Source organism: Octopus sinensis, linkage group LG10 (assembly GCF_006345805.1).
Source record: "Octopus sinensis linkage group LG10, ASM634580v1, whole genome shotgun sequence".
In the NCBI taxonomy this organism is placed as follows: Eukaryota; Metazoa; Mollusca; class Cephalopoda; order Octopoda; family Octopodidae; genus Octopus; species Octopus sinensis.
In genome coordinates, this window is record NC_043006.1 from 56,716,188 (window position 1) to 56,743,730 (window position 27,543).

The window sequence follows — 27,543 nt, forward strand, 5'->3', positions numbered from 1 at the left end:
ATTTCGGAGATCATAAGATAGAGAGCAAGAAGTTAAAAGTTCCAATACTGGCCCAATTCCTACACCCCAGATTCGTCAACTATTTTATAAGAAAGGGGTTAATGGCAGGATAGGGATTCAGCTTAAAAATAAATTGTATAACAAAAAATACATAAATAAATTACTGCTCCAACGATGTAATTTTAGTATGTGTGTATGTATGTATGTATGTATGTATGTATGTATGTATGTATGTATGTATGTATGTGTGTGTGTATGTATGTATGTATGGATCAAAACAGTTTGATTCAAATTCTGTGGTACTTATATATTCATACATAAATATACATGTAGATGTATATAACATATATATATATATATCCCTGCTTCCTTTTCCTGAGCGCCTATTAATAATAATACTGTAATTGTTCCATTGTTGTTGTTTTTTTGTTTCCCGTTTGGATTAAAATTATATATATATATATATATATATATATTGTATGTAAACATATTTTATATATATATGATGTATGCATATGCATTAGAATATGTGTGTATAGGTGTATATATATATATATATATATATATATATATATATATATATGCATATGTTTGTATACATGTGTGTGTGTGTATAAAAATAAATATATGCATATATCAATATATGTGTTTGTGTGTATGTGTAAAAGTTTCAAATTCTATAAAGCAATACAAAGAATAGAAAATAATTTAAACGTGGCCATTTACAAACGAATAAGTTTCAAATTCTATAAAGCAATGCAAACAATGGAAAATAATTTAAACACTAATTTTATATATACCCAGACTTTCAAAAAGAATTTAGGGATCTACGTTACAAAACGAATAAGCAGGAAATGATATCAGCTCAAAACAAAGAATACCATTGGTTAAAATTCGAATAAATAAACTACGTTAAACTTAGAAATTACAATTTCGTTTTCAATTTGGTTTACAATAATGTTTTCTTTTGACATATTCTACCAGTATACGAAGTTTCAAATTTTCTAGTTAACTAGAAAATTCTGTCCATCTATTAGAAAAGATCCCAGTTTTGTTTCTTGGATAAATTTCATAGTTTCCAGTTTCAGGCGAATGGCGTCAGTGATATATGTGGCTGAAATGAAGTTAAGTTCAGTTCAGGAAGTAGAAATTATAAGATCAGGAAGTAGTGAGTCCTCACAGCATTTTCGAGAAATAATGACGTATTTAGGTTAAGGCTAAGGGCAATTTTTTTTCTTCTTTTAGGAATTAGAACTATCAAATGTACTGCTGCTGGTTTTTATGACCCCAAAGACAATATGTCGGCACCCTCTTTTGATCTCTGTCGGCACCATCTTTGATATCAAAGATGGTGCCGACAGAGATCAAAGAGGGTGTCGACAGAGATCAAAGAGGGTGCCGACAGAGCTCAAAAATGTTGCCGACAGAGATCAAAGAGAGTGCCGACATATATCAAAGATGGTGCCGGCAGAGATCAAAGAAGGTGCCGACAGAGATCAAAAATGTTGCCGACAGAGATCAAAGAGGGTGCAGAGAGAGATCAAAAGAGATCAAAGAGGGTGCCGACAGATATCAAAGATGGTGCCGACAGAGATCAAAAATGTTGCCGACAGAGATCAAAGAGAGTACCGACAGATATCAAAGATTGTGCCGACAGAGATTAAAGAGACTGCCGACAGAGATCAAAGAGGGTGCCGACAGAGATCAAAGAGAGTTCCGACAGATATCAGAGATGGTGCCGACAGAGATCAAAGAGAGTGCCGACAGATATCAAAGATGGTGCCGACAGAGATCAAAGAAGGTGCCGACAGATTTTTTTAAATGTTGCCGTCAGATATCCAAGAGATTGCCGACAGAGATCAAAGAGAGTGCAACATTTTTGATCTCTGTGGGCACCTTCTTTGATCTCTGTCGACACCATCTTTGATATCTGTCGGCACCATCTTTGATATCTGTCGGCATTCTCTTTGATATATGTCGGCACCCTCTTTGATCTCTGTCGGCACCATGTTTGATATCTGTCGACACTCTCTTTGATCTCTGTTGGCACCATCAGCTAACATACAAAAATTATGAAAAAAGCGGAGCAAAGAAATAAATACAAGCTTGCTTCCCAACCACGTGGTTCTGGGTTCAGTCCCACTGCGTGGCACCTTTGGCAAGTGTCTTCTACTATAGCCTCATAAGACTCCTTGCTAATTTCCATTGTGCCATGTCAGCAATAGACATAGACTGAAATAACTCAAGTGACCATAGCACCTCTCTTATAAGCATTTCCATTTTGCCAAGTCAAAAAGGGATTTCTATATACTTTACCGTATCACTTTCATGATCATGAAGTACCATATCTGGGTGTTTTACAATTTCTACCAGAATATCCCCATCCCCACCACCAATCAGTAATCCTTATATATATCACATATATATATATATATATATAAGGCATCAGCCTCTGGAGCTGAGGATTACATGTTCATGTCTCATCAGGATCAACATTCAAAAGTGTGTGTACATGTATGTGTGTAATGCTTGAGAATGCATGGCCTAGTGGTTAGGGTGTTGCACTCCTGATTGCAAGATCGTGGTTTCAATCCCTAGACCGGGTGGTGTGTTGTGTCCTTTATCAAAACAATTCGTCTCATGTCGCTCTACGATCACTTCAACATCTGACATGTGGTACACAGTGCACCTGTTCATGCAATGTCGATTTGATGGAGACAGAGCAAGGAGCTAATGTACAGTACATACATTTGGTCACTATAAACAAATCATTTGAGCAGATCGTTTGGCAAAAGCTGAATGCTCAGATATCATCTTTTACAGGAGAGTCCATCATATATAATGCAGACTTGGCTGTGTGGTTAAAAAGTTTGTTCCCAACTATAATACATTGGGTTCAATCCTACTGTATGACAACTTGGGCAAGTGTCTTCTACTATAACTCTAGGTGAACCAAAGCCTTGTGACTAGATTTGGTTGATGGAAACTGAAAACACCCAGTTTTATATGTGTGTGTGTATGTGTGTATATGTCTGTGTCGTTATCTTGACATCATGTGATGGCTGCAAATGAGAATCACTATCTCATAAAGCAGTGTTGCTTGTTTCCAGTCTTCCATGGTGAAATATTGGTTTCGAATTTTGACACAAGGCCAGCAATTTTAGGGGAGGGGTAAGTGGATTATATTGACCTCAGTGCTCAACTGGCACTTGTTTTATCAATCCCAAAGGGATGAAAGACAAGGTTGACCATGGCAGAATTTGAACTCAGAATGTACACAGATGAAATGGCACTAAGTTGTATTGGCCATTGCCTTTCTCTTGGACAGCATGAGTGGTGTGGAGAGAGGAGGCTGATATGCATAGGTGACAGCTGGTCTTCCACAAAATAATCTTGGCCGGACTTGGGCCTCGGAGGAGAACTTTCTCGGCATAATCTCATGGTCATTCGTGATCGATAGGGTTTTTTTTATCCTTTACCCTTTTATCAATATTATTTCCGCCAAGGTCGATTTTGTCTTTCGGGGTCGGTTAAATAAATACCAGTTACGCACTGGAGTCGATGTAATCGACTTAATCTATTCCATCAAATTTGAGGCCTTGTGCTTCAAGTAGAATGAATTACTATTATTATTATTATTATTATTACTATTATATTATTATTATTATTATTATTATTATTATTATTATTATTATTATTATTATTATTATTATTATTATTATTATATGTTTGACTTTTGCTTTATATTTGTACAATTTGGCTCCAAGTCTCACCCAGAGACCTCAAGAGACAACAGGTTGGAAGTCCACGTTGTTGTTATGCCTAGTGTGTTTTGTTGTTTTTTGTGTTGTACTAGTGGATGTCTAAAAATAAGTTTGTTTTAAACCTTGAGATTACATAGAAAATATTTTGCGTAGGATATGAGCAGTTCTCATGAGCACTATCTTTTGAATTTCTGCCATTTTGGGGTTTCCTGGTATCTGAGTTAGGTAGCAATCAGCCCGTTTTGCTATCATTCCCAGGTCACCTATGACAACAGGTATTGTTTTAGTCTTCAGGTTCCACATTTTGCTGATTTCTATTTCAAGATCTTTATATTTGCTCAGTTTTTGGTAGGTCTTGACAGATACGTTTATATCGATTGGGACAGTCATATCAATGAGGAGGCATGTTCTTTGTTTGAAGTCTTTCAATATGATGTCTGGCCTATTTGCATCTATCTTTCTGTCAGTTTGAATGGTGAAGTTCCAGAGGAGTGAGATGTGGTCATTTTCAAGCACTGGGGGTGGTTTGTGTTCCCAACAGTTTTTTTTTTTTCATGGGGCAAATCCAGATTTTTGCAGATTACCCAGTGAATATATTATGCAGCTCTATCATGCCTGTTGAGATACTCTGTAGGCGCTAGAAGACTGCACTTGGAGACCACATGATCAATGGTTTCATTTTGTTGCTGACATACACGACATGTTGGGCTACTGCCGATCTTTAATATGTTGGCCTGGTAGTTTCTTGTTGGTAGGCATTGATCTTGAGCTGCTATGATAAACCCCTCTGTTTCAGATTTTAAGCCAGAGGCCATTAGCCATTGATGGGTCAGGGCTTTGTCAACATCTGCATTATTCGCTCTTTTTGGGTATTTGCCATAGAGAGGTTTTTCTTGCCATTTATCATTCAGAATATCTAAGGATGCAGATTTAGCACGGGTTTTCGTGCGCTTAGCTTTTTCTGTGCCTGTTTCTTGTATGTCTATCTCTAATTCCGAAATTTGTTGTATTCGGAATTCACTTAGATATTCTTTTGCCTGTTTTGTTACTGAGTATGATGCTTTCTTGTTTTCATGTTTTGAGACAAGTTTTAACATCCAGTCCTCAGAGTTTTTCAGGTAGGTATTGTTATTATTATTATTATTATTATTATTATTATTATTATTATTATTATATATTATATTATTATTATTATTATTATTATTATTATATGTTTGACTTTTGCTTTATATTTGTACAATTTGGCTCCAAGTCTCACCCAGAGACCTCAAGAGACAACAGGTTGGAAGTCCACGTTGTTGTTATGCCTAGTGTGTTTTGTTGTTTTTTGTGTTGTACTAGTGGATGTCTAAAAATAAGTTTGTTTTAAACCTTGAGATTACATAGAAAATATTTTGCGTAGGATATGAGCAGTTCTCATGAGCACTATCTTTTGAATTTCTGCCATTTTGGGGTTTCCTGGTATCTGAGTTAGGTAGCAATCAGCCCGTTTTGCTATCATTCCCAGGTCACCTATGACAACAGGTATTGTTTTAGTCTTCAGGTTCCACATTTTGCTGATTTCTATTTCAAGATCTTTATATTTGCTCAGTTTTTGGTAGGTCTTGACAGATACGTTTATATCGATTGGGACAGTCATATCAATGAGGAGGCATGTTCTTTGTTTGAAGTCTTTCAATATGATGTCTGGCCTATTTGCATCTATCTTTCTGTCAGTTTGAATGGTGAAGTTCCAGAGGAGTGAGATGTGGTCATTTTCAAGCACTGGGGGTGGTTTGTGTTCCCAACAGTTTTTTTTTTTTCATGGGGCAAATCCAGATTTTTGCAGATTACCCAGTGAATATATTATGCAGCTCTATCATGCCTGTTGAGATACTCTGTAGGCGCTAGAAGACTGCACTTGGAGACCACATGATCAATGGTTTCATTTTGTTGCTGACATACACGACATGTTGGGCTACTGCCGATCTTTAATATGTTGGCCTGGTAGTTTCTTGTTGGTAGGCATTGATCTTGAGCTGCTATGATAAACCCCTCTGTTTCAGATTTTAAGCCAGAGGCCATTAGCCATTGATGGGTCAGGGCTTTGTCAACATCTGCATTATTCGCTCTTTTTGGGTATTTGCCATAGAGAGGTTTTTCTTGCCATTTATCATTCAGAATATCTAAGGATGCAGATTTAGCACGGGTTTTCGTGCGCTTAGCTTTTTCTGTGCCTGTTTCTTGTATGTCTATCTCTAATTCCGAAATTTGTTGTATTCGGAATTCACTTAGATATTCTTTTGCCTGTTTTGTTACTGAGTATGATGCTTTCTTGTTTTCATGTTTTGAGACAAGTTTTAACATCCAGTCCTCAGAGTTTTTCAGGTAGGTATTGTTATTATTATTATTATTATTATTATTATTATTATTATTATTATTATTATTATTATATTTTTTCTTTCTTTCTTCAAATTTTCTTCCGTTTCTCGCCGAGTGTTTTCCATACACCTAGGGCAGAGAAGCTCATTGTATGCATTCCCAGATTACACACGCAAATTCGCAGATAAAATATGTATTTAAAAATTAATAAATAAATAAATTCATGGATGGATGTTGTTTTCACAGCGATAATTCTCTTCTCAGTACATGAGCCGTTCCAGTTAATACGATTTTTTGAACTTCCTGTTGGGATGGTAAGCCTGGAATCATTTTCAAATATGTTTCAGTACCTTTTTTATCATTCCTAGAGATCCTACAATCACTGGTACTGTAGTCGCCTTGAGATGCCACATTTTTTCAATATCTATTAGCAGGTCTTTATATTTACTAATCTTGTCAAATTCTTTCGGCGTTATATTGTGATCGCAAGGGATACTCATTTCAATTAATAAACACATCTTTTTTGTCTGATCTTTTATAATAATATCCGGTTTATTAGCTTTTATAGTCTTGTCGGTCTGTACGGGGTAGTCCCATAGAATCGACACATTTTCTCCCTCAGTCACAGCTTCAGGATGGTGTTTATACCATTTGTCAGCGGTTTTGATTTTATAATACCGACATATTGTCCAATGTAAATACTGGCCGACTCTGTCATGTCTTGCTTTATATTCTGCAGGTGCTAAGACTCTACACCCTGAGATTAGGTGGTCTATTGTTTCAATCTCATAGTTACAGAATCGGCATTTTGGGTCAGCTCCATTTTTTATCACATTGGCTTAGTAGTTCCGGGCTAATAAGCTTTGGTCTTAAGCAGCTAATATTATTAATATTATTATTATTATTATTATTATTATTATTATTATTATTATTATTATTATTCCTTCGTAACGCAGTGTAGGTAAAAATGCACCAGAGTCTTTAGTCATCTGTCAAGTAACAACAAAGACCTCAGACAAATAGTACTTATATTAAGATGTGTTCTGTGCTTAATAAGGCTGCTTTTTGCAAGATATCAATATTGCATGGGATTTTCAGTTGCCTTAAGAAGTCTTGAAGTTTCAATGGGATTGAGCCTAACGCTCCGATCACCACTGGTATCACTTTTACATTGCCTTCTCGCATTTCATACAGTCTTGCCACTTCCACTTTCAGTTCGGAGTACTTGATGATTTTTTCAACCTTTTTTACTCACAACATTCATATCATTTGATATTCTTATCATTATTATTATTATTATTATTATTGAAGACGTCCCACAATATCCAATATTGTGATGTTGTAGATTGAAGATATTGAGTGTACCGCGGGTTTGTACTGTCTGACAAGTCACAACAATTGGCTCGGGTGCCTTCGATATCGGGCGACCTGCTTTGAAGGGTTTGGGAAACTCAATAGAGGGAGGTCCCACTTCCTAGCAATCTTGCATGCAGAGGATCTCTTTCAATGTATAAACATATCTTAAGAAATGTAATGGATCCTCTTCTTTGATAAATAACAATAGATTTCTTCACATTAGCGAAGCAAATTCACTCAGATAAAAAGTGGTTTGCTACCCAGTCCCAAAAGCGGCTGCAATTCTATTGGAAATTAATTGTAGCTGTTTATGGGACAACGACAGAGGAAAGAAAAACGACAAAACTGTCTTTAAAATGTATCTGTGAGAGTATGCGTGTGTGCTTGTGTATGTTTGTGTATGTGTTTATGTGTATGTGTTTATGTGTGTGTGTGTGTGTGTGTGTGTGTGTGTGTGTGTGTGTGTGTGTGTGTGTGTGAGAGAGAGAGAGAGAGAGAGAGAGAGAGAGAGAGTATGAATGTATATAAAGGGGGATAAAAAGATTAATGCAAAGAAGCTATTGATTGTTTCTTGTTCAAAGTCCTCTCATCAACGCATAACTTAACGATGACCTTAGATTAACCGCTTGCAGTTAAAAGCGCGCGCGCAGTTAAAAGCGCGCGCGCAGCCCCCTCCAAACAAATATTGCTACTCGTAAACACGTAAACTTCATTATTTCAGTGAGGCGTTGAAAACTGGTCTTGTTTTACGAAAGAGCAAGTAAGTAATCAATATGTTCCAAAATATAAGTTTTGAATTTATTTGTAATTATAAAAGTACACCTCAACATCTCAAAGCATTTTTTCGGCTTTAGAATTATTGCACTTACGTTAACTTTTTTCGTTAAATTGAATCTTTTTCTTTCTTTCTTTTTTTTTTCTCTCAGTATTTTTAACCATTTTGTCAAATACTCGAAATTACTATAAGGGAATGGGGCAAAATTGGTAACATAGGCGTAGGAGTGGCTGTGTGGTAAGTAGCTTGCTTACGAACCAAATGGTTCCGGGTTCAGTCACACTGCGTGGCACCTTAGGCAAGGTCTTCTACTGTAGTCTCGGTCTGACCAAAGCCTTGTGAGGGGATTTGGTAGACGGAAACTGAAAGAAGCCCGTCGTATATATGCATATATATATATGTTTGTGTTTGTATATGTTTGTGTGTCTGTGTTTGTCCCCCAACATCGCTTTACAACCGATGCTGGTGTATTTACGTCCCCGTAACTTAGCGGTTCGGCAAAATAGACCGATAGAATAAGTGCTAGGTTTACAAAGAATTAAGTCCTAGGGTCGATTTTCTCGACTAATGGCGGTGCTCCAGCATGACTACACGCAAATGACTGAAACAAGTAAGAGTAAAAGAGTAACTGGGGCAAAATGAGTAATTACCAATTTCTCGTTATTTTCTCACCACCTGTTTGGAACCATTACATTGCAAGTATTGCATCACCGTTTTGTATTGCTGCATAATCTTGTGAGTAAACATTGGCCACCATATCTGTTGTTGCTGTTGTGAGAGTTTGAAACATAGTGATTTGCCAAGCATTTCACAGCAGTCTTGTAGGGTGGTAAGGCTTGCGGTAGCTCTGCATAATCTTCAGACCTATACACTTGGTCACTGAACCAGTGGTCCGCCCAGTCTTATCAGATGTACTGGTAGACCATATGCAATCTCTCACATGTGACATGAGGAAAAATCCAAGAAGGCCTAAGATTGCTCGCGAATTCCATCTGGCATCATTGATGTTCGGAATTTTCTGAAACTTGATAAAAGGTACGTCTCCCATTTCATGGAAGAACATGAAGGCACGGGTTAAGCGGAACAGAAACTCCATATCATCTCTACAACCAGCTTGATCTTCAATGACATGAGTTCCATTCTGGAAGGCGACTTGGAACTATTCGTAACTTGTCATGAGTTCTTTAACAAGAAAATATTCAGTGTTGGGTAAATTGCTTGCACCTGCTAGCTCCTCATCCATAACAATGTGCAGGATTCTGTTCAAGGTATGATGTTGGCAGCACACGAATAGTGGTTTGTCATAGCCTTTGCTCAAGAACATTCTCTGGAGTCCAGCCACTACTTCACCCTTTCGTTCTGTATTCATTCATACACATCGTATCAGCAATAACCAATGAGATTGGGGGAGGGGCACACGACCAGGTGATTAACAAGTTCACTTCATAATCCAGACATGATAGTGTTGAGTTCAATCCAACTCCATCACAACTTGAGCAAGCATCTTTTAGCTTAGTTTTGGTTTGATTTTTTTTTTGTTTTGTTTTATTTTCTATCCATGTTGGGTCTGAAAGAAAAGATAGTGCCCATGTCCTTCACGGACTATCTAGATGAGTGAGGTTGATGATAAAGGTCATTGATGTTCCTTGTGAACATTTGTAAACCAACATCTGTGGGAAAGACATGAGCAGGGAAGGATTTCCTGAGGGAAGCCATTGTGGAGAGGAAGGACTGAGCATAGTGATAAGTGTGAGACCTTGTAGGTGGTGGTGGACATAAGAGGGATGCTGAGAAGAGAAGAGGCAAGTGAGATGGGAATGTTTTAGAGGGGCTAGCTGCAAGTAGCAGAAGACATATAGTACAGTAGAAATGGCACAGAGAAGGGATATAGAAGAAACATGAAGAAATTGGGTGAAGCTGGAAGAAAATTGAAATTTTGAAATGCCAATTTTTTCCAAGCGTATCGGGTGGTGTCGAGTTGGACAAAAAGAAGTACTCCAATAGAAAGTTTTATCATTTACTTGTTCAAATAGCTAAGCAATATAGATTTTGAACTCACAGAAATGCGCGATTCATATATTTTTTTTAATTTCAAGTTTCATTTTTTAGAAAAAAAATCACTTTCAGTTGTATAAAAAAAAAATGAACACTTTAATTTCACTTTCTGTCACATTTTATCCCTGGAAATTTCTCTGAAAGATATCTTTGCAGAAAGGTGAATAGATTGGTTTATATATTTCTTTCAATTTTTTATCGCATCTGTCTCCTGTATTTTCGTTATTTTATCGCATGTTTTGTCCCCAATAAATTCCTATATAATGAAAACCTACACTATCTGAAACATATATGCAGAAAATTGTGCAAAAGAAAAAAAGCCAATATGAGAATTATTTGAAACTCCTCTCCACACTGTTCGGAAACTTTTTTCCAAAAAAATTCCGATATAATCGGAATCTACACCGTATGAAGAATATATGTAGAAAATTTTATTAAAAAAATATCCATTTTTCTGAAAGTTATGAGGAAACAAATTCGTCGAGAGGGGGACACTTATGTAGCAATACCTATAAAGTATGTAGAGTTCGTCGGAGATTTGGCTGTTATTCCTAGCATGTAGAAAGAAGGCCTGTTTAATGCGTGGGTTGGAAAACCTCCACCCATCCGCAATGACCGAAAGTGTTTTAAAACATCCTGTATATGCCGTACATTCGCGAGGGGTGGGATGGGGTGGTGTTAATTATTATTTTTTTTTTTTGAAAAATAAAAAACAAATTTATTTTCAGAATCATAATCTCCGTATTTTTCCATGTATTTCACAGAAGTAAAAGATAAAAAAAATTAATTCTGAAAAAAGTGAAAAAGGAAGAAATTTGGAGGGGTGGGAAATGAAATTTTGAAATGCCAATTTTTTTAGAGATTCGGAATCTCCGTAGCCAAAAACGGGTAAATGGGTTTCTGTAGAAAAATAAAACGGAAGTGGGTGTGGTAACGTTCCGCCTTGTCCGCCTCACTTTCTTACTCATGTTGTGCCTAGATTTACTGCACCTCTTTTTTTTTTTTTTTAGGGATAAAACCCTTTTCTTGCAAATATTTTACTGCATCCACCTCCGTTTTCAAAATCTCCTCTTGAGTGATAGAATAAACTGGCTTGAATGTGGATGCGGCCATTCCAAGCAACAATAAACACAGAAAAACTTCACGAAATATAAGTAAAATATATATGAAAAATAGGTAAAATACTAAGCCACTCGACGAAAAATATCTACAATAAAATCCTAATTGATAAATATAAATTTTCCAGAAAAATTAAAAAAGTAACAGTGATATACACAAACAAAATGTGCGGGTGAAGTGAATCACGTAGTGTGAAGAATCAACACAATGTGTAGTTGTTATGGTAACTAGCTGTTAATGCCTCGCTGTCTGTTGATTGGCTAAAATTACCCAAATTTTCCAAACTTTAATTCAAAATAACATAAGATTTTTTAACTTACAAGATAAGTTGAGCGTAAGCAACATTCAGAACTACATCGATACATCAAATTTGAAAACAATCTGAGCAAAATTAAAGCCCCTGGAGATAAGATTCCTCTTGAAGTTAAGCCCCATTTTGGAGTAAAAAAAACCCCTATAAAATACAGAAGTTTAAATGGGAAGCCGTATCACTCGTCAGTCAGGTAATTAAAAATAATTGCTTAGGTTTCCATAAATCAAAATTATTTGCCTAAGTTTTTTTCACTTTTATAAATTGATACTTTAAGTCTTCTCTGCTTGCAGGTAAAAATCGCATAAGGTATTTTCATCACAATGAAACTCTCTCTTTGTTCGCACGGATTAAGGTGAGTACTTGCTTTCTGTACACACACAAACACACAAACACACACACACATTTACCGTAGTTATATATTTTCATGGAGCATGTAAATTTGTCTGACATAATTATTTCAATTTTTTAATATTTTCATTATAATTATTAATTATTTATCACAATCTAAAATACAATTCATCTGACACACATAAGAAGAGGTAGAGGCAGAGGCTTGGGATCAGTGCAGACAGCCTTTGAATGCAAAAATAAATACACTAATTTAGTGCTGAAAAGTGGTACACACGTCCCGTAACAAGATTCTGTCCATACACAGCGTCTGTCTTACCGCAAGTTTCCGCCATTTTCTTGCCTTATTTTAGAATAAAAAAAGCATAAAATGTCGATTATGTTCGCTATGGTTCTCCGGTTTCGGTGAGATACCAAGCATATAAAATACAACTTGTCGAAAGTTCTTTTTGAAATACTTTGAAGCGTGAAATATCTAACAAGTGCGCATGTGCAAGACCAAGCCTGATGTTACCTACTTATAAAAGTGCTCGAAGATTGGTATCGATTACACCCAAACGGACATGTAGGTGAACCCATTATACTTGTTTATGTAAAAAATATTTAACGCATTGAATTATTTATTTACCTAAATAAGTAAATATAAATATAGTTATTCTACGAATGAAATGTCTTACTAGTTTTATTTTCCAAGTTGATTGAAAATTAATTAAATATCTTTTCTTTTTATTGCATTTTCGCCTTATATTTTTCTTTTTTTTTCTTCTCAGTTTAAAGTTACGCCTTTGCCTCCCGAGGAACAGATTTATTTTCATCGTGTTACTTGTTTGTCTTATATTTACTTATTTCGTAAGCATCAAATATCTGTATCTAGGAACCATAAATAATGTACTACATGCTGATACCTCCAGACACCCGTTTGACTGTGCAGCACTCATAAGACAGGTAAACATCTTTGCTTTACCGTTGATCTGATCTATTCCAAATCTTTAGTCAATAAGTTGAAACATTTTCGTCGGCACTGGAAACTATCAGAGGGCAATTTATTACTCGAAAAGGCGTTACTTCGTCATTCTACATGACAACAAAACAACGTAGTAATTTTCAGTTTGTACAGTAATCTATCCTTTCTATATACTATTTATTATTTATTCTGATGTCTCTCTCTTACCGCATTCTCTGTCTTTTATAATACCCAAACTTGCTGTCAGTTAATTGTGATGTTGTTTTGCTCTTATCTTCTCTATTGCATGTTTCTAATCTCGTTTGTTGCGCGTCTCTTAGCTTCCTTATCGTCTGCCACCACATCAGCTATCCGTCAATTATCTCCTTTACTAAATGCCTGGCAACTGCTCTCGTATTATTTAAGTATCAACAAACAATCGCCAGTATCTTACTCAAAGTAACGGAGCACAGTCAGGGTAAAACAAACAGGCCCTGTAGCTATTGTGCAACATCAAAACAGTTATTTTTTTAAACAAAAACTGAAAACTACATAGACTGATTATGTAGATGTTCGATAATGAACAGAAAATAAGTGTTGAAACAATAATTTTCATTTACAAACCAGCAGAGTGAGCAATATCAAAAGCAACAATTTTTTTGTAACAGTCGAAGATCATAAAGAATTCCTCGATATGGGGTGGACCACAAAAAAAAAAAGAAAAGAAAAAGAGACGAAAGAGATAAGGTATGTTAGAAAATGGCATCTTACTCAATTTTCGCTTGCAAGGCTGACAGGGGGGTGGGGTGGCATATCTACTTTTGAATTAGCGGCAGGGAAATTTCCATATATTCTCGAAAATAAACCGAGAGATGGTTGTAGCCGATGTATGGAAAGATGTTTAATCTCTTGACTGAAACAGACATTTGTTAGAATGCGCCTTATGTTTAAAATAATGAGGCGAAGAAGCAAGTACAGGCCGTGTGCTATAGGCCTACTTATTGGGTCCTGACGCAATACATAGGAAAAATTATAATGATCACAACCAGAGATATTGGCACTAACATTGAATCTGTAGCGAATCTTGCATGCATGAAGTGGATTCGATCCACCACAGCCAAATTTAAATTAACACTGCTACAGAACTTTTCCCACGATGGAACAATGTTTGGGTTTTTTGTGACAGCAGTTTTACATTTTGCAGATGCCTTTAGCTAGGCCGAAATAATGTCTTCACTACTTGACCCTTTCTAACCTCTTCTACTTCTCCAAAAGCTAGCATAGAGATGACAAGACCACCAACTAAATCTGTTGTTCTCAATGATATATCTATCCTTCTGAATATATAAATCAGCACATCCCAAGCAAAAATCAGTTAGTCACCACTTCGGTGAAGACTCAACCAAGTAGCCACTTCGGTGACGAAGAAGTCTGGCTGACCAGCTAGAACCTTGGTCAGAGGGAGAAATGAAGTTTCTGTCAGACGACACACAACACTTCTCTCTAGCTCTAATTCTGTTCTCTTACAACATCATTCTATCTGTCTCAGCAATTACTACTAAACAATGAAGAGGACACAAACAAACTTTACTTCGCATGCTTTTAGATGTATCAAAACCTGCCCGTCGAGGCAAGGTATTGTAACGTAACGGTAAATAAACATTTCCCTAAAACTTTATGCGGATCTTTTCATTTTGACCGGCATATTTTTAAAATAATTTCCACGTAACTAAACACTTTTAAACTTCGTATACTGGTAGAATGTGTTACATAAAACATTTTTTTCTCTTGGCTTTCTTGAGAAAATTCTGTAGTTTGTAAGTTATTTGTTGTTTAATTTCTTGCATTTTGGCAATTTCAATCGATCAATGACGTCTATTGAGGTAAATACAATTTCTGCGGTTGTTTGTCAACAACAACTTCTTGCGGTGTCATATCAGTTTGTCACTGTTATTTACGAGAAAAAGATACCCTTCCCCACTAAACTTAACCCTAATCCTAACCATAACCCCACATATATAAAAAAAATAAAGATTTTGCAGAAAGTGACGAGCTTCAAATGTAAACAAATACACGTGTGTGGCCATAAACTTAGGGGTCACACATAAATAGAGCTGGATAACAAAACCGTTCCCTCATTTAGTGTCCACCCATAATTATGACCTTAGTATCGATCTATCGCATTTCAATCTGTTTTAGGGTTAGGGGTGGGGGAAGGGTATCTTTTTCTTCAGAAATGTAAATAAACCCAATCTGTTTCTTAAACGAATATATAATATGTAATGTGTGTATCTGTGCAACAGAGAGGGAAATTAAAACTGCTTATGTTGTGAACTTAGATTATGTGTTTATTAATAAAAGTTTAATAACGATAATCTTTTATTCATACGAACGTAACTGATATGACACCGCAAGAAATTGTATTCACCTCAATAGACGTCATTGATTGGTTGAAATTGCCGAAATGCAAGAAATTAAACAACAAATAGCTTACAAACTACAGAATTTTCTCAAGAAAGCCAAGAGAAAAAGATGTTTTATGTAACACATTCTACCAGTAAATTTTTAAAAAATCTGTCGGTCAAAGTGAAAAGATCCCTTTCTGCACTTTATTCTTTTACATATTATACAACATGCAATCATAATAACAAATTATTTCTCCCGTTACAATTGCTGACTATCAACATTTAATAACGATAATCTTTCAACTATACAATCCCTACCGTTACAAATCTTTGCTTGTGATCGCCTTTGCAATATCTTTGTGAAAACCGACAAAGAGCGTTACAAACATATATCAAGTAGGATACATGACAACGACCGAGCAATATAACCTGCGACAAACACATCGACTCGACTGTATCTTTACAACGGCTGAGTAGTCAAAGCTGATGAAGTTAATTATCTGTTTATTGACTGCGTAGTCTGTACTTAAAGTTATCATTGCACTGTAGTTTAACATTGCTGCTGTGCAACTAAACTCAGACTTCATGTTTCTGCTTGTTTAGGCTAGTAATTTTAAGCCATTAGTTAACTTTTTTTCTGGTTTATTTCTCCTCTATGTCAAGTCTTAAAACTGTTGCCGTTATATTTTCATCTAAATCTTTAATTTCTGTGTAGTTAGTTAGTCTTCAGTTTGTATTTTATCAATTGCTTATATTTAAAGAAAAAACAAAACAAAACAAACAAGCAAAGACTGTATGCTTTCATCTTTCCATAGTAAACCTATTGATTCTCTTTCGCTTCTAAGTATTTTCTAGTTCAACTATTGTTATTTTGCTGTAGCTTTCTATTTGTAACAAAACCAAACTTTTGTGCATGGAGTAGGAGTATTCTGTCGATATCATCTCGGTGGTAGGATGGGTTATTTCAGGATTCTCAGTGATGTAGTTATTTGTGCGTATTAAGCGACTATAATCAACCCTCCTGTTTCTGCATTAAGCCAAGAACTTTAGAGGCATTATTGACCTTAACTCCAGCTTGTTTCCTTTCTGTAGAGACTTGCAGAATATTGATCACGAACGAAGTGGTGTTCCTCTGAAATTTTTTTTCTGCAGTATATTTCAGGATTCTTTCGTATGGCCTTACGTTCTGAGTTCAAATACCGCCGAGGTTAACTTTGCCTTTCATCCTTTTGGGGTCGATAAATAAGGTACCAGTTACGCACTTGGGTCGATGTAATCGACTTAATCCATTTGTCTGTCTTTGGTTGTCCCCTTTATGTTTACCCCCTTGTGGGCAATAAAGAAATATATATTTCAGGATTCTCACTTGATTTTGTCTCTTCATTTTCTTTAGCCTTTTTTTTCTTTCGTTCTTTTTTTTTAGACTGGTTAATTTTATGTTTGTATTTGTTATTAATTTATTTTTGTATTTCTTAATAATACTTGCAAGTATTTTCTAGTCCCACCAATGTTATGTAGAGATTTTTTATTGCTTTATTTTATATCAGATTCTAGGGGAATCCATCTCTCTCATCTTTTGGGTGGTGGCTTCGACAAAATTTCTGAAGTTTTTAAGTTTTTCTGCCTAAGCTATCTGCAGCGGGATGTGTAGCGAATTGTGATGTTGTTGATGGTTCAATATAAGTTGTCGGGTGTGTGCTAGTTACACGATCACTGACGAAGAGCAGGCGACTTTATGAGTGAGAGCCAGGGAATTCCGTTGCGTTAAATTCCTGGTTAATTTGTTTCCCGAACGGGATGTTGAGAACGAACACGGGAGTCGTTCATTTCTGCGCCCGTGTTCAAAATGTATGGTGGTACCAACATGCTTCCTGTGAATTACGGGAAGAATTCGAGCTCCGTGACCGCCTACCAAATCGACGCGATTAGCTGCTACTTTGATGGGGGAGACCAAAGGTTAGGGCTTGTATCTGCTCTGTCAGGGCCTGTATTAGTGATGCTCGCTGCGTCACCAACGAATGCAAGTCCGCTTGTTCCGAAGCGCTGGACGACGAAAGGAAAGGATCGGTAGAAGGGATCGCTGCCTGGAATTCCATGTCGACCGAGAGTGAATTCACCGCTGGGTTGTATTCCAGTAGAGACATGACGATTAGTCACAGCAATTTTCTAGTTCGGGTAGCGAAATGTGATATTGTTGATGATACAGTGTAAGTTGGCGCGTGTAGCAGGATGATGATAGGCGTGTTGGACCGACACCAACGGAAAACAAATGAAAAAGAATAGAAATGCAGTTTTCATAATTTATTTGGTTAACAGTTGCATCTACGTGTTAGATACAGAGAACTTGATTTGAAACATGACCAAATCTGCCGCTACATAAAGTTACCAACTACTTCGAGTTGGCAAAGTAAAACTGGAGGAAAGAGAATGTTGATGTGACGGGATAGTACCAGGTAAATGTACCTTGTACTATCTAGTACCAGGTAAATATACCTTGTACTATCTCGTCATATCAACATGTGCGTTTGTCATTTGGTCGTGTTGTGTTGTTTTTCTATCTTGTCTGTTCGTGGTCTACAACTGCAACTGTCTAGCGTCAACGGTCACTGCTAGCTCATCTCTGAATATGTTGCTAACTGGCGCGTGTTTAAGGCAACCGTATTTATAATGGCTATCCTAGCTAGAAGGTTGGATATACCATAAGAGTAGTTTGTACTTATTTAGGTCACTTGTCTATCTGAACTTTCCGTGATAGAGCCCAGGTTGGAGTTTGATTGGAAATTCATCCATCACTTTCTCATAAGGCAAAGAAATCTTTTGCGCCTAGTCAGCCTGGAGGTGGATCAGGCGAGCGAGAATCTTTAGATTCGGTTTCGAATCGCAGCCCGGAATATAAAATGTAGTTTCCACATATTAATTTTAATTCCTTTCCAGTTTACCATTCTGAAGCTGTAGTTTATACTCGGAAGATTTATATACACGAGCTTACTTCTAACCTGCAATTTATTTTTTAATAATACTTCTCTAATAATCTTTCCAATTCCTCTTAATTTCTGAGCATTATATTTTATCAGTCTCATCTACTCTTAAGCATTTGTAGAGATGTGTTTAGTCTAAATCTCTAGTTTTGATATTTGTATCTTATTGCATATTTTCAGTTTTACTTAGTTTGTGTCATCTTATAGAAGCGTTTTCACTTTTGCCATATCTTAGACTCAAGTTTATGCCTTGGCAGAATTTGTGAAAACTTGTTAGTAGGTTTTTTTTCCTTTGGATATTATCGCTTGCATATATTTACAAATCATCCGTATAGAAGAGAAAGTTAATAGTTTATACATAGCATTAAAACACTCTAATTTTTTTAAAAATGTAAATGGAGTCAGCGTTTGGAAAAAAAATTAGTTTTAGAGTTAGGGTTAGGTTATGGTTAGTTTCTGGTTTAGGGTTAGTTTTAGTTTTAGGATTAGGGTTGGGTTAGGTTTAGTTTTAGAGTTAGGGTTTGGATCAGGGTCAGGGCCAGGGTTAGTTAATGGCCTTTTCTGTTGTTCCCAAATCTCTTCTGAGACGAAATAATGTCATAGAATTAAAAATTCCACGTTCAGGCAGAAAATTTGACATAATAATATATATTATGCATGGCCACAGCTCATGAGGAGAAACTGGAAAAATCAAAAAAAATCAAAATCATAGGTTAGAAACTGAATTTCCAGAAGAAGATTGTGGAGCGGTCTTCTTACAATTCACAGACGATGTTGTCGGGCCCCTCGTATCATTAATAATATTTGACTGGTAAAAGCAAATTACCACCTCTTTTTTCGTCCGACATATTTGTTTATATTAGCGAGTGTCCGATTTAGTATAAAATATTTTCAAATGGATGAATCTTTCTAATTTTTTTGAATACATCATTAATTTTGTATATATTTTCCATTTTCATAAATTTTTCTTAATTGCATTTCATTTTCTTGGAGATGTGCGTTTCTAAAGGAGCGCCAAGTAGAGTATAGACTAAAACTGGGCATCTGTAATGTTATCGGTCGTCCACAGTTCTCTTCTAATTGGTTAATGGAGCCAATGGAACGTCAAGCCTTTTTGCTTTCTATAAACGGTTGGTGGCAAACGTGAGAGACGACATTATCAAGAAAGCCCTTAGTGTCGACGAAGACCAGCTATAAAGCATGCCCTAGTGGACCTTCAATTTATGAATTAGGAATAATTTCTAAACTCTCTGGTCCTAGAGTGCTAAGAGTGGTGCATTGTCACTTCTGGATAGACCCTGCTAGAGGAAAGGTTGTCTGAGATACGCATAGGATAACGTCAGTGTTTATTACGCGCTCATTCAATTTTTCAGCATTGCTGACTCGCAGAACTATGATGAACGGTTGTCAGCTCATGCGGTGTGGAACCAGCGGTTAACTGAATATCATGTAAAAATCTTCCTACTATATTCTTTTAACAAAAAGAGTGAGACCTTTTTCTTCTGCTTGATGGATTTGCTAAAGAGATTTTATGGGCGAGATTGAAATTAATGAGGGCAGACACTTTACTTTTCACAAAGATAAGTCAAAGACGAAAATAATGATGTCATCAGAATAATGACGCCATATAGAGAGGTGATGTCATAAGGATAATGATGTTAGAGAATAATAATGCCATAAAGGATAACGATGTCATTACAGGGTACGGCGTTTTAGAGAACAACGATGTCGATAAGAATGCCTCAGAATAGCGACATCGTAGATAATGGTTGCTGATTGAGGCAAAAATCCAGCAATTTTTTAAAGGGGAGGGTCTTTGTTGATACGACCGACCACAGTACTTGACTGGAAATTTATTGTATCTATTCCAAAAAGATGAAAGGCATAGGTGACCTCAGCCGAACTTGAACGTAAAAAAAGCCGAAACAAGTACCGCAAAACTTTTTGTGCGACGCTCTAACGATTTCATCCGTTCAATGGTCATACAGGATAATGATACATAGATGTCATAGAAAATAAGGGTACTATAGATGATGATGATCTCATCGAAGATGATGATACCATAAATGCTCATGGTATCATAGAATATAATGTTACAAGGCGACGAGCTGGCAGAAACGTTAGCACGCCGTGGGAAAATGCGTAGCCGTATTTCGTCTGCCGCTACGTTTTGAGTTCAAATTCTGCCGAGGTCGATTTTGCTTTTCATCCTTTCGGGGTCGATTAAATAAGTACCAGTTATGCACTGGTGTCGATGTAATCGACTTAATCCGTTTGTCTGTCCTTGTTTGTCCTCTCTGTGTTTAGCCCCTTGTGGGTAGTAAAGAAATAGGTATCATAGAATATGTTACCATAGAAGATAATGATACCACAGAACATAATATATAATAGAAAAAAAGTGAAGTTGTGCTAATAGTTGTAGGTTACATTTTGTGAACAGCATCCAAGAAAATACTGTACTTTCAATTATATACAAGCAAAAATCTGATATAAATGACAACATACAACAGAAAATATAGGTCAAAACATATGTTAATAAACATAGTAATTGAATTGTCAGTACACAATTGTATAAGAATATAAATCAGTTGTAAACCATACAGAACCATTTGACCAATATATTTGGTCATCATCATCATCATCACCTCTACCATGTGTATGTGTGTGAGTGAGAGTGTGTATGTGCGTGCGTGCATGTCTGTGTGCGAGTTTCTTTCATTTATCGTTTACCATTGCCGCTCATAAGGCTTTTGGGGGACTCGATGCCATAGTTGAAGACACATATTCAAATTGCTAAGCAGCCAAGCTTAGCCTCGGATCACATGATTGAGAAATGAACCTTTCATCTTCGCAGCTACATCCGCGCCTACTTATTAATTCATTATATTTATTTCTGCGTAACTTTTCCTTTTCTTGTTTGCTAGCGCATCAACGTGCGCCCGCGTATTTCATTTACTTAGCTTTAAATCTATTTTCTTTTCACACCAGGACGAATTTGCTTTGTCGAACGCAGAAAACTACTCTGCCTTACATCCACATGTCTCATTACCTAACGGAGAGTATGCTAAAAACCTGTGTCAAAATTGTGATGAATTTCGAAAACGTGGCAGGTATATCACTTTGAAGGAGGTTACAAAAGAAGAAGAAGACTTTCCTCTTGCTTATTCCATCGTACTTTACAAAGAACCCGATCAAGTTGAAAACTTACTGAGGGCCATTTACCGTCCACACAATTATTATTGCATTCACGTTGATAACAGTTCTGATCCTTTGATATTGAGTGACATGGAAGCGATAGCAAAGTGTTTACCTAATGTTTACATTGCATCTCGCATTATCGACGTTGAATGGGGAATATTTTCTCAAACGGAAGCTGAGTTAATTTGCATGAGGGATTTGTTAAAATATAAAAAATGGAAATATTTCATAAATTTAACGGGACAGGAATATCCGTTGAAAACCAACCTTCAAATTGTACGAATCCTTAAAGCGCTTAAAGGAGCTAACGATATTGAAGGAATACGTGATAAGTAAGTATTATTTATTGATTTTAGAGTATTGTTCTTACAGTTTTCTAATTTGCTTACTTTCCTAAACTGAAAGTTTTTCTTACGATTATATATAAAAGGAGGCCGACTTGTTTGGTACATACACACACACGCTCGCGCAGGAACATATATATATATATGTATATGCATGTATGTGTATATGTATATATATGTTTATGTATGTATATGTATGTATATATATATATATATATATATATGTATGAACGGTTAAAACAGAATTGCAACATGTCCGTCAAAACTTTGTAGATAAGAATAAATCTTTCAACGTAGTCAGAGAAGCTTATACAACGTTTAACAGAAGCGTTAAAATCTAAAGATGCCAGTGAGAGGAAGCTTGACAAATTTGAACATCACCAGGAATGTTATATGAAAAACTTAAACCAGAAAATAGATATTTTAGTGAAGGAAAAAAAGGAAAAACTAAAAGAGCAAGTATCTTCACTGAAGTGTGACAACAGCCGACTACCAGAAAGTAAATTTCAGGTGATCCAGGAAATTAACGAACTAAAGGTGAATATGTTGCAGGCAAACAATAAACGGGATGAGATGCAGTGTAATATGCGTAAGAAGATTGCTGTTATGTATGAGGAAATGTCTTCCAACTCACGAAAACACTGCTGAGTTTTGAAGATGGAAATCATAACATTATGGTGGAATTAAAGAAGCTTTTCAATTCACAGCAAATAATTAGTAGAAGCTGGAAAAAGGAATGTAGTACAACCTCAAAGAAATACGATGAGAAAAAAGCACAAATTTGATCTGAGCTGAGACGTTACAAAACTCGCAATTCTAAGCTGAAATCTTTGCAAGTGTGTCAAGTAAAGATAACAGAGAGTGGACAGGTTTAGAAAGATTACACTTGCAAAATACAAAGAAGGGAATGGGACTTGAAGTTATTCGATTTTTTGATGGCATATTGTTTGGAAACGCACGAGTCTACTGGCTATACACGTTCTGAGTTCAAATCCCGCCGAGGTCGACTTTGCCTTTCATCCTTTCGCAGTCGATAAATTAAGTATCAGTTGCGTACTGGGGTCGATCAAATCGATTGGCTCCTCCCTTCCCCAAAATTTTACCTCTTGTGCCTTGATTAGAAAAGAAAAGAATATATATATATATATATAATCTATTTGGGCTTTTCTTGAACCCCTTCTGCAGTCAGTTTTGCTTTTCACAAATCTCGGATCAGCTTTTCCAGAACATATTTTCATGAGCAAAAGAAAAAGAAAGACAGACAGACAGACAGACAGAGAAATAAATGACCGAGATCAAGCGCTCGCCGACAAGTGAGTGTTTTTTTGACAAATTAAGTATAAATATATTTTTGCGATTCATATTGCTTTTCATGTTCTGCTCTATTTAACAGAAGTTTTGAATTTCGGACAAAATATCACTATGTTAAATTTCAACAAATGGGCCTGAAACCGCCTCCACCACATAACATTACAGTTTCAAAAGGAAGCGTACACATTGCAGCATCACGTGGTTATGTAGAATTTCTTATCATGGATCGCCGATCACAGGACTTTACTAATTGGGTTCGGGATACAAGAAACCCAGATGAAACATTATTTTCAACAATGAATCACAACCCACATCTGAGAGTACCTGGTTCTTTCAATGGTATGTGTTTAATGAATGATTTCATTTTTTTTATATATTTGAACGTATTAACAACAGTTTATTGTTGTAGTAATAGCTTGGGCTATCAGAAACTTTGTAAAGAAGAAAACTAGAGAACGTCATTACTAACAAATCAAGGAATGAGCATGGGCAAAAATATGAAACCCGATTCAATGAGGTCGCCTAGAAATAGTAGCCAAATGTTCTCCAAATCACACAAATCGTCTTATAAATAAGGATACTTTAAGTAATGTAGATTGAGAAGAAAGACAAGATGGAGGCATTTCGAATGATTTATTTTCATGGGTCTTCTCATTCAGAGCCGATCTATACAAAACAATAACGACAACTAGTAATCGATTATGTCGACAAAAATGTGAATGCACTTCTTAGCTTATAATATATGTAATTTTGGACTCCTTATTCAAGCGAGCAGCTAACAGGAAAAGTAACAACTTGTAGCGTAGCTAGGTGATATCCTCACTGTTTGAGAGATATATTAGAAATGACCTCGTATTAGATAGCAATCATCTTTCGGCTGCTTAGGTTCAGTTGTGTCCGCTACTCTGATTGGTTGATTATTTCGCGCCAGTGTGTAAAACAACCAATCACGGCCTTCGGATAAGGTCCCATGACACAGTCTTTTTGGGTTTTCACTAGAGCTCACTTTCGGTTGTAAAAGGCGCCAGCAAATCACTATTTCTCGTCTTAGGTTCTAGTCCTTCTCAGGACTAACCTCTGACCACAGCGACTCAGCCATGTTCCAGCGACGCAGCCAGTTTCTACTCCAGCCGCAACGAGACAACATACAGCAACGCAACGACGCCTTTCTTCACCGATGCCTTAGGTCAACTTTACATCGTCTCCATCTCCGTCGCCTTCATCTCCACCAACAGTAATACGTACACAGCAATACGCTCTTGTGAATACTCACCAAGGTGAACAGCTCAGTCAGACTGCGAGATTTCTGTATCAAGTAAACCGGCACGGTATAATAACAACGGATCTTTTCCTTTTGAACAGCAGATGTCAACACAATTTCTAGTTAACTAAACACTTTTAAACTTCGTATACTGGTAGAATGTGTTTATAAAACATCATTTTTTCTTGGTTTTATTGAGAAAATTCCATAGTTTGTAACATATTTCCACTATAAAATCGAGCATTTTGACAATTTTAACCAATCAAATACGTCCATTTGGAGTCAAAACATACCGTGCTGTATGAATATGCCCCTCGTTTAAGAAACAGATTAGGTTTATTTACATTTGCGAAGAAAAAAAGATACCCTTTCCCCCACCCCTAACCCTAACCCTAACCCCAAAATAGATTGAAATGCAATAGATCGATACCAGGGCCAAAATTATGGGTGACAATTTCATACGACACCGCTACGGAAAAAATGGAATTTTTTTCTAGCGGTGTCAAATGAAAATGTCACCCATAATTATGGCCCTGGTATCGATCTATTGCATTTCAATCTATGTTAGGATTAGGGTTAGGGGTGGGGGAAGGGTAGCTTTTTTTCTCCGAAAATGTAAATAAACCCAATCTGTTTCTTAAACGAGGGGCATATTCATACATCACGGAATCTTTTCACCCCAAATGGAGGTGAGCGATTGGTTAAAATTGCCAAAATGCTCGATTTTAAAGTGGGAATATGTTATAACATATAGAATTTTCTCAATAAAGCCAAGAAAAAATGCTGTTTTATAAACACATTCTACCAGTATACAAAGTTTAAAAGTGTTTAGTTAACTAGAAATCCACAACAACTTCTGCACGTGTAGTAACCGGTACTGCCTCGTAACCTCAACTTCTTTTATAGGACTACAACTATTCTGTAACCTTACTACGAACTGGTAAATTGACTGCTGAGAGACTCATTCTATGCTCTGTATTGTATTCTGTCTCACACGCATACACCTTGTTTGTAATTATGTTCACTCTTGTAACGCAAACACGAACACAGACACAAACATTTGATTGCATGCACCGTTGTTATACTTACAACGTACACACAGACACACATGTGCACGCACTCATTCTGCTTGCACCCATAATATATCCTATTGTACACATCTGTAAATAATCTTTCTTCTCTCAAACAATAGAACGGTTGTGGCGTCCTCATTATTCCTTTTAGCACTTATTCATTTATACAATGTATCTGGCTTCTTATGCGACCGTATAGCATTTAAAAGGAGACATATCTGTCACCAACTCCATTATGTACGGTCGTTTTACTGCAAACTCAATCACATAAATCAGGTTATCTAAATAGTGGTGCATTTTCTGATGAAACACAAAGATCTATATTTTATGATGGTGGGTAAATAGCTGTCTACGTTGGCTTTGGAAGACAATCAAAGAAATAAGAATATTAGCATATACATTCAACGCTGAGGATTTTATTAGCACTGCGGTAGCAAGAGTTGTTCAGATTATTTATGCATTTGAAGGGTATTTCTAACAGATAAATGTAGTTCCATTAAAATCATACAATTTAACATAAGAGGTAACGCCCACAAAGCATTAGTTTAATCGTCTCGAAGGAACGACGCAGTCGTCCATATACGCATATCACATTATGCTTATATGGTTGATACAGTAATTTTCATGTAATATATGCTGCAACCTATGCGCTTTATTGTACCATAAACCCATTGGAAAAACAAAAACGGGTGTAATTCTGTAACTAAAAAACCTTTCAATATGAACTTGAATTTCGTAACCAGCGATCCAAATTAATGGACACGGAATAGTTTCAGCTCCAGCACAAAAATTGTTGAATTTTGTTAGTAAGTTTATTTGATGGGATTTAAGTTGAAATTATTTACTTTAAATTTTCTTTATCGACTTGATTGTGCACTCTTCCTTTTTGGCTTCATTTTATTCATGTTTTTATTTATTTCTTATATTTACAGGGACAGAAATCCGTAAAAAACGTTTAATTTCAAGATTTAAACTTTGGCAGTTTGAGACAAGCAATTGTCATGGAAAGTGGTTAAGAACAGTTTGTGTTTTTGGACACGGTGATTTGAAACAATTAACAAATTCGTCGAAACTATTTGCAAACAAATTTGAACAGCGCTTTATGCCAATGACGCTTCGTTGTCTCTCAGAATGGCATTATAACAGAACACGAGATGAATATAATAGAAAATATGTATTTAGTGCTAAAGCCTATGAACAAATGTTAGAAGTCCTTTTACGGATACAATAGTTTAGCAAACTATTATTGAAATTGGTTACATGTGTCAATTAAAATATTTATATAATTTTTCTTTCTTTGTTTATCTTCGGTGCGTTGTTCATAAAAGATATCTTGCTACGGATAGGAATATGGGAAGGGTAATAGGAGGTTTAGATCAATAAAGTTTCGAAACGGTGTGATATGTTCTGCAGTACGTTAACCGAAACTTATTCTAGTGAAGAAATTTTTTTGTTCAACTACATGCGGGCTATAAAAATCGAATTATTTTGGCTTCATTTTCTTAACTGCGGGCTGTAAAAATCGAATTATTTTGGGTTCATTTTCTTAACTGAAAACTTCCGTAAATCACTCCGACATGGACTAATTCCAACTGGGAAATGGATGAAGCTTTGTTATAGTGGAGAGAATTGGATTTGTCAGTTCCTGTTACAGTTGAGGATAGATGGAATTAGAGAGTATGGGACAACTACACTCAGGTACCTCTTTCAACTCTCTCCTTGATCAATCCGATCAATTTTCAAGGTATCGCCTACTTTCTGCTAGTGCAAAATTCTCAGGGGACTGGATTGATACCCTGCCTGTGGCCAACATTGGTGGTCTACTCAATCAACATGAGCTCCGCATCTCCATCGCACTCAGAGTGGGACCTGACATCTGTAGGGTACAAAGATGTCGCTGTTGCAAGCCCCTCGATGCCACAGGTCTGTTTTGCTGCCT

General features: G+C 36.4%; 1 protein-coding gene across 1 annotated transcript; it reads left to right on the plus strand.

The window, feature by feature from the left end:
* Positions 1-8,195: 8,195 nt before the first annotated feature.
* LOC115216648 (N-acetyllactosaminide beta-1,6-N-acetylglucosaminyl-transferase-like) lies at positions 8,196-27,102 on the plus strand. The gene is made up of 6 exons (XM_029786138.2): positions 8,196-8,241; positions 12,034-12,095; positions 12,862-13,036; positions 21,406-21,947; positions 23,353-23,609; positions 26,537-27,102. The coding sequence occupies exons 2-6, from the start codon at positions 12,064-12,066 to the stop codon at positions 26,833-26,835; spliced, it is 1,305 nt and encodes a 434-aa protein (XP_029641998.1). The 5' UTR covers positions 8,196-8,241; positions 12,034-12,063; the 3' UTR covers positions 26,836-27,102.
* The last annotated feature ends 441 nt before the right edge of the window (positions 27,103-27,543 follow it).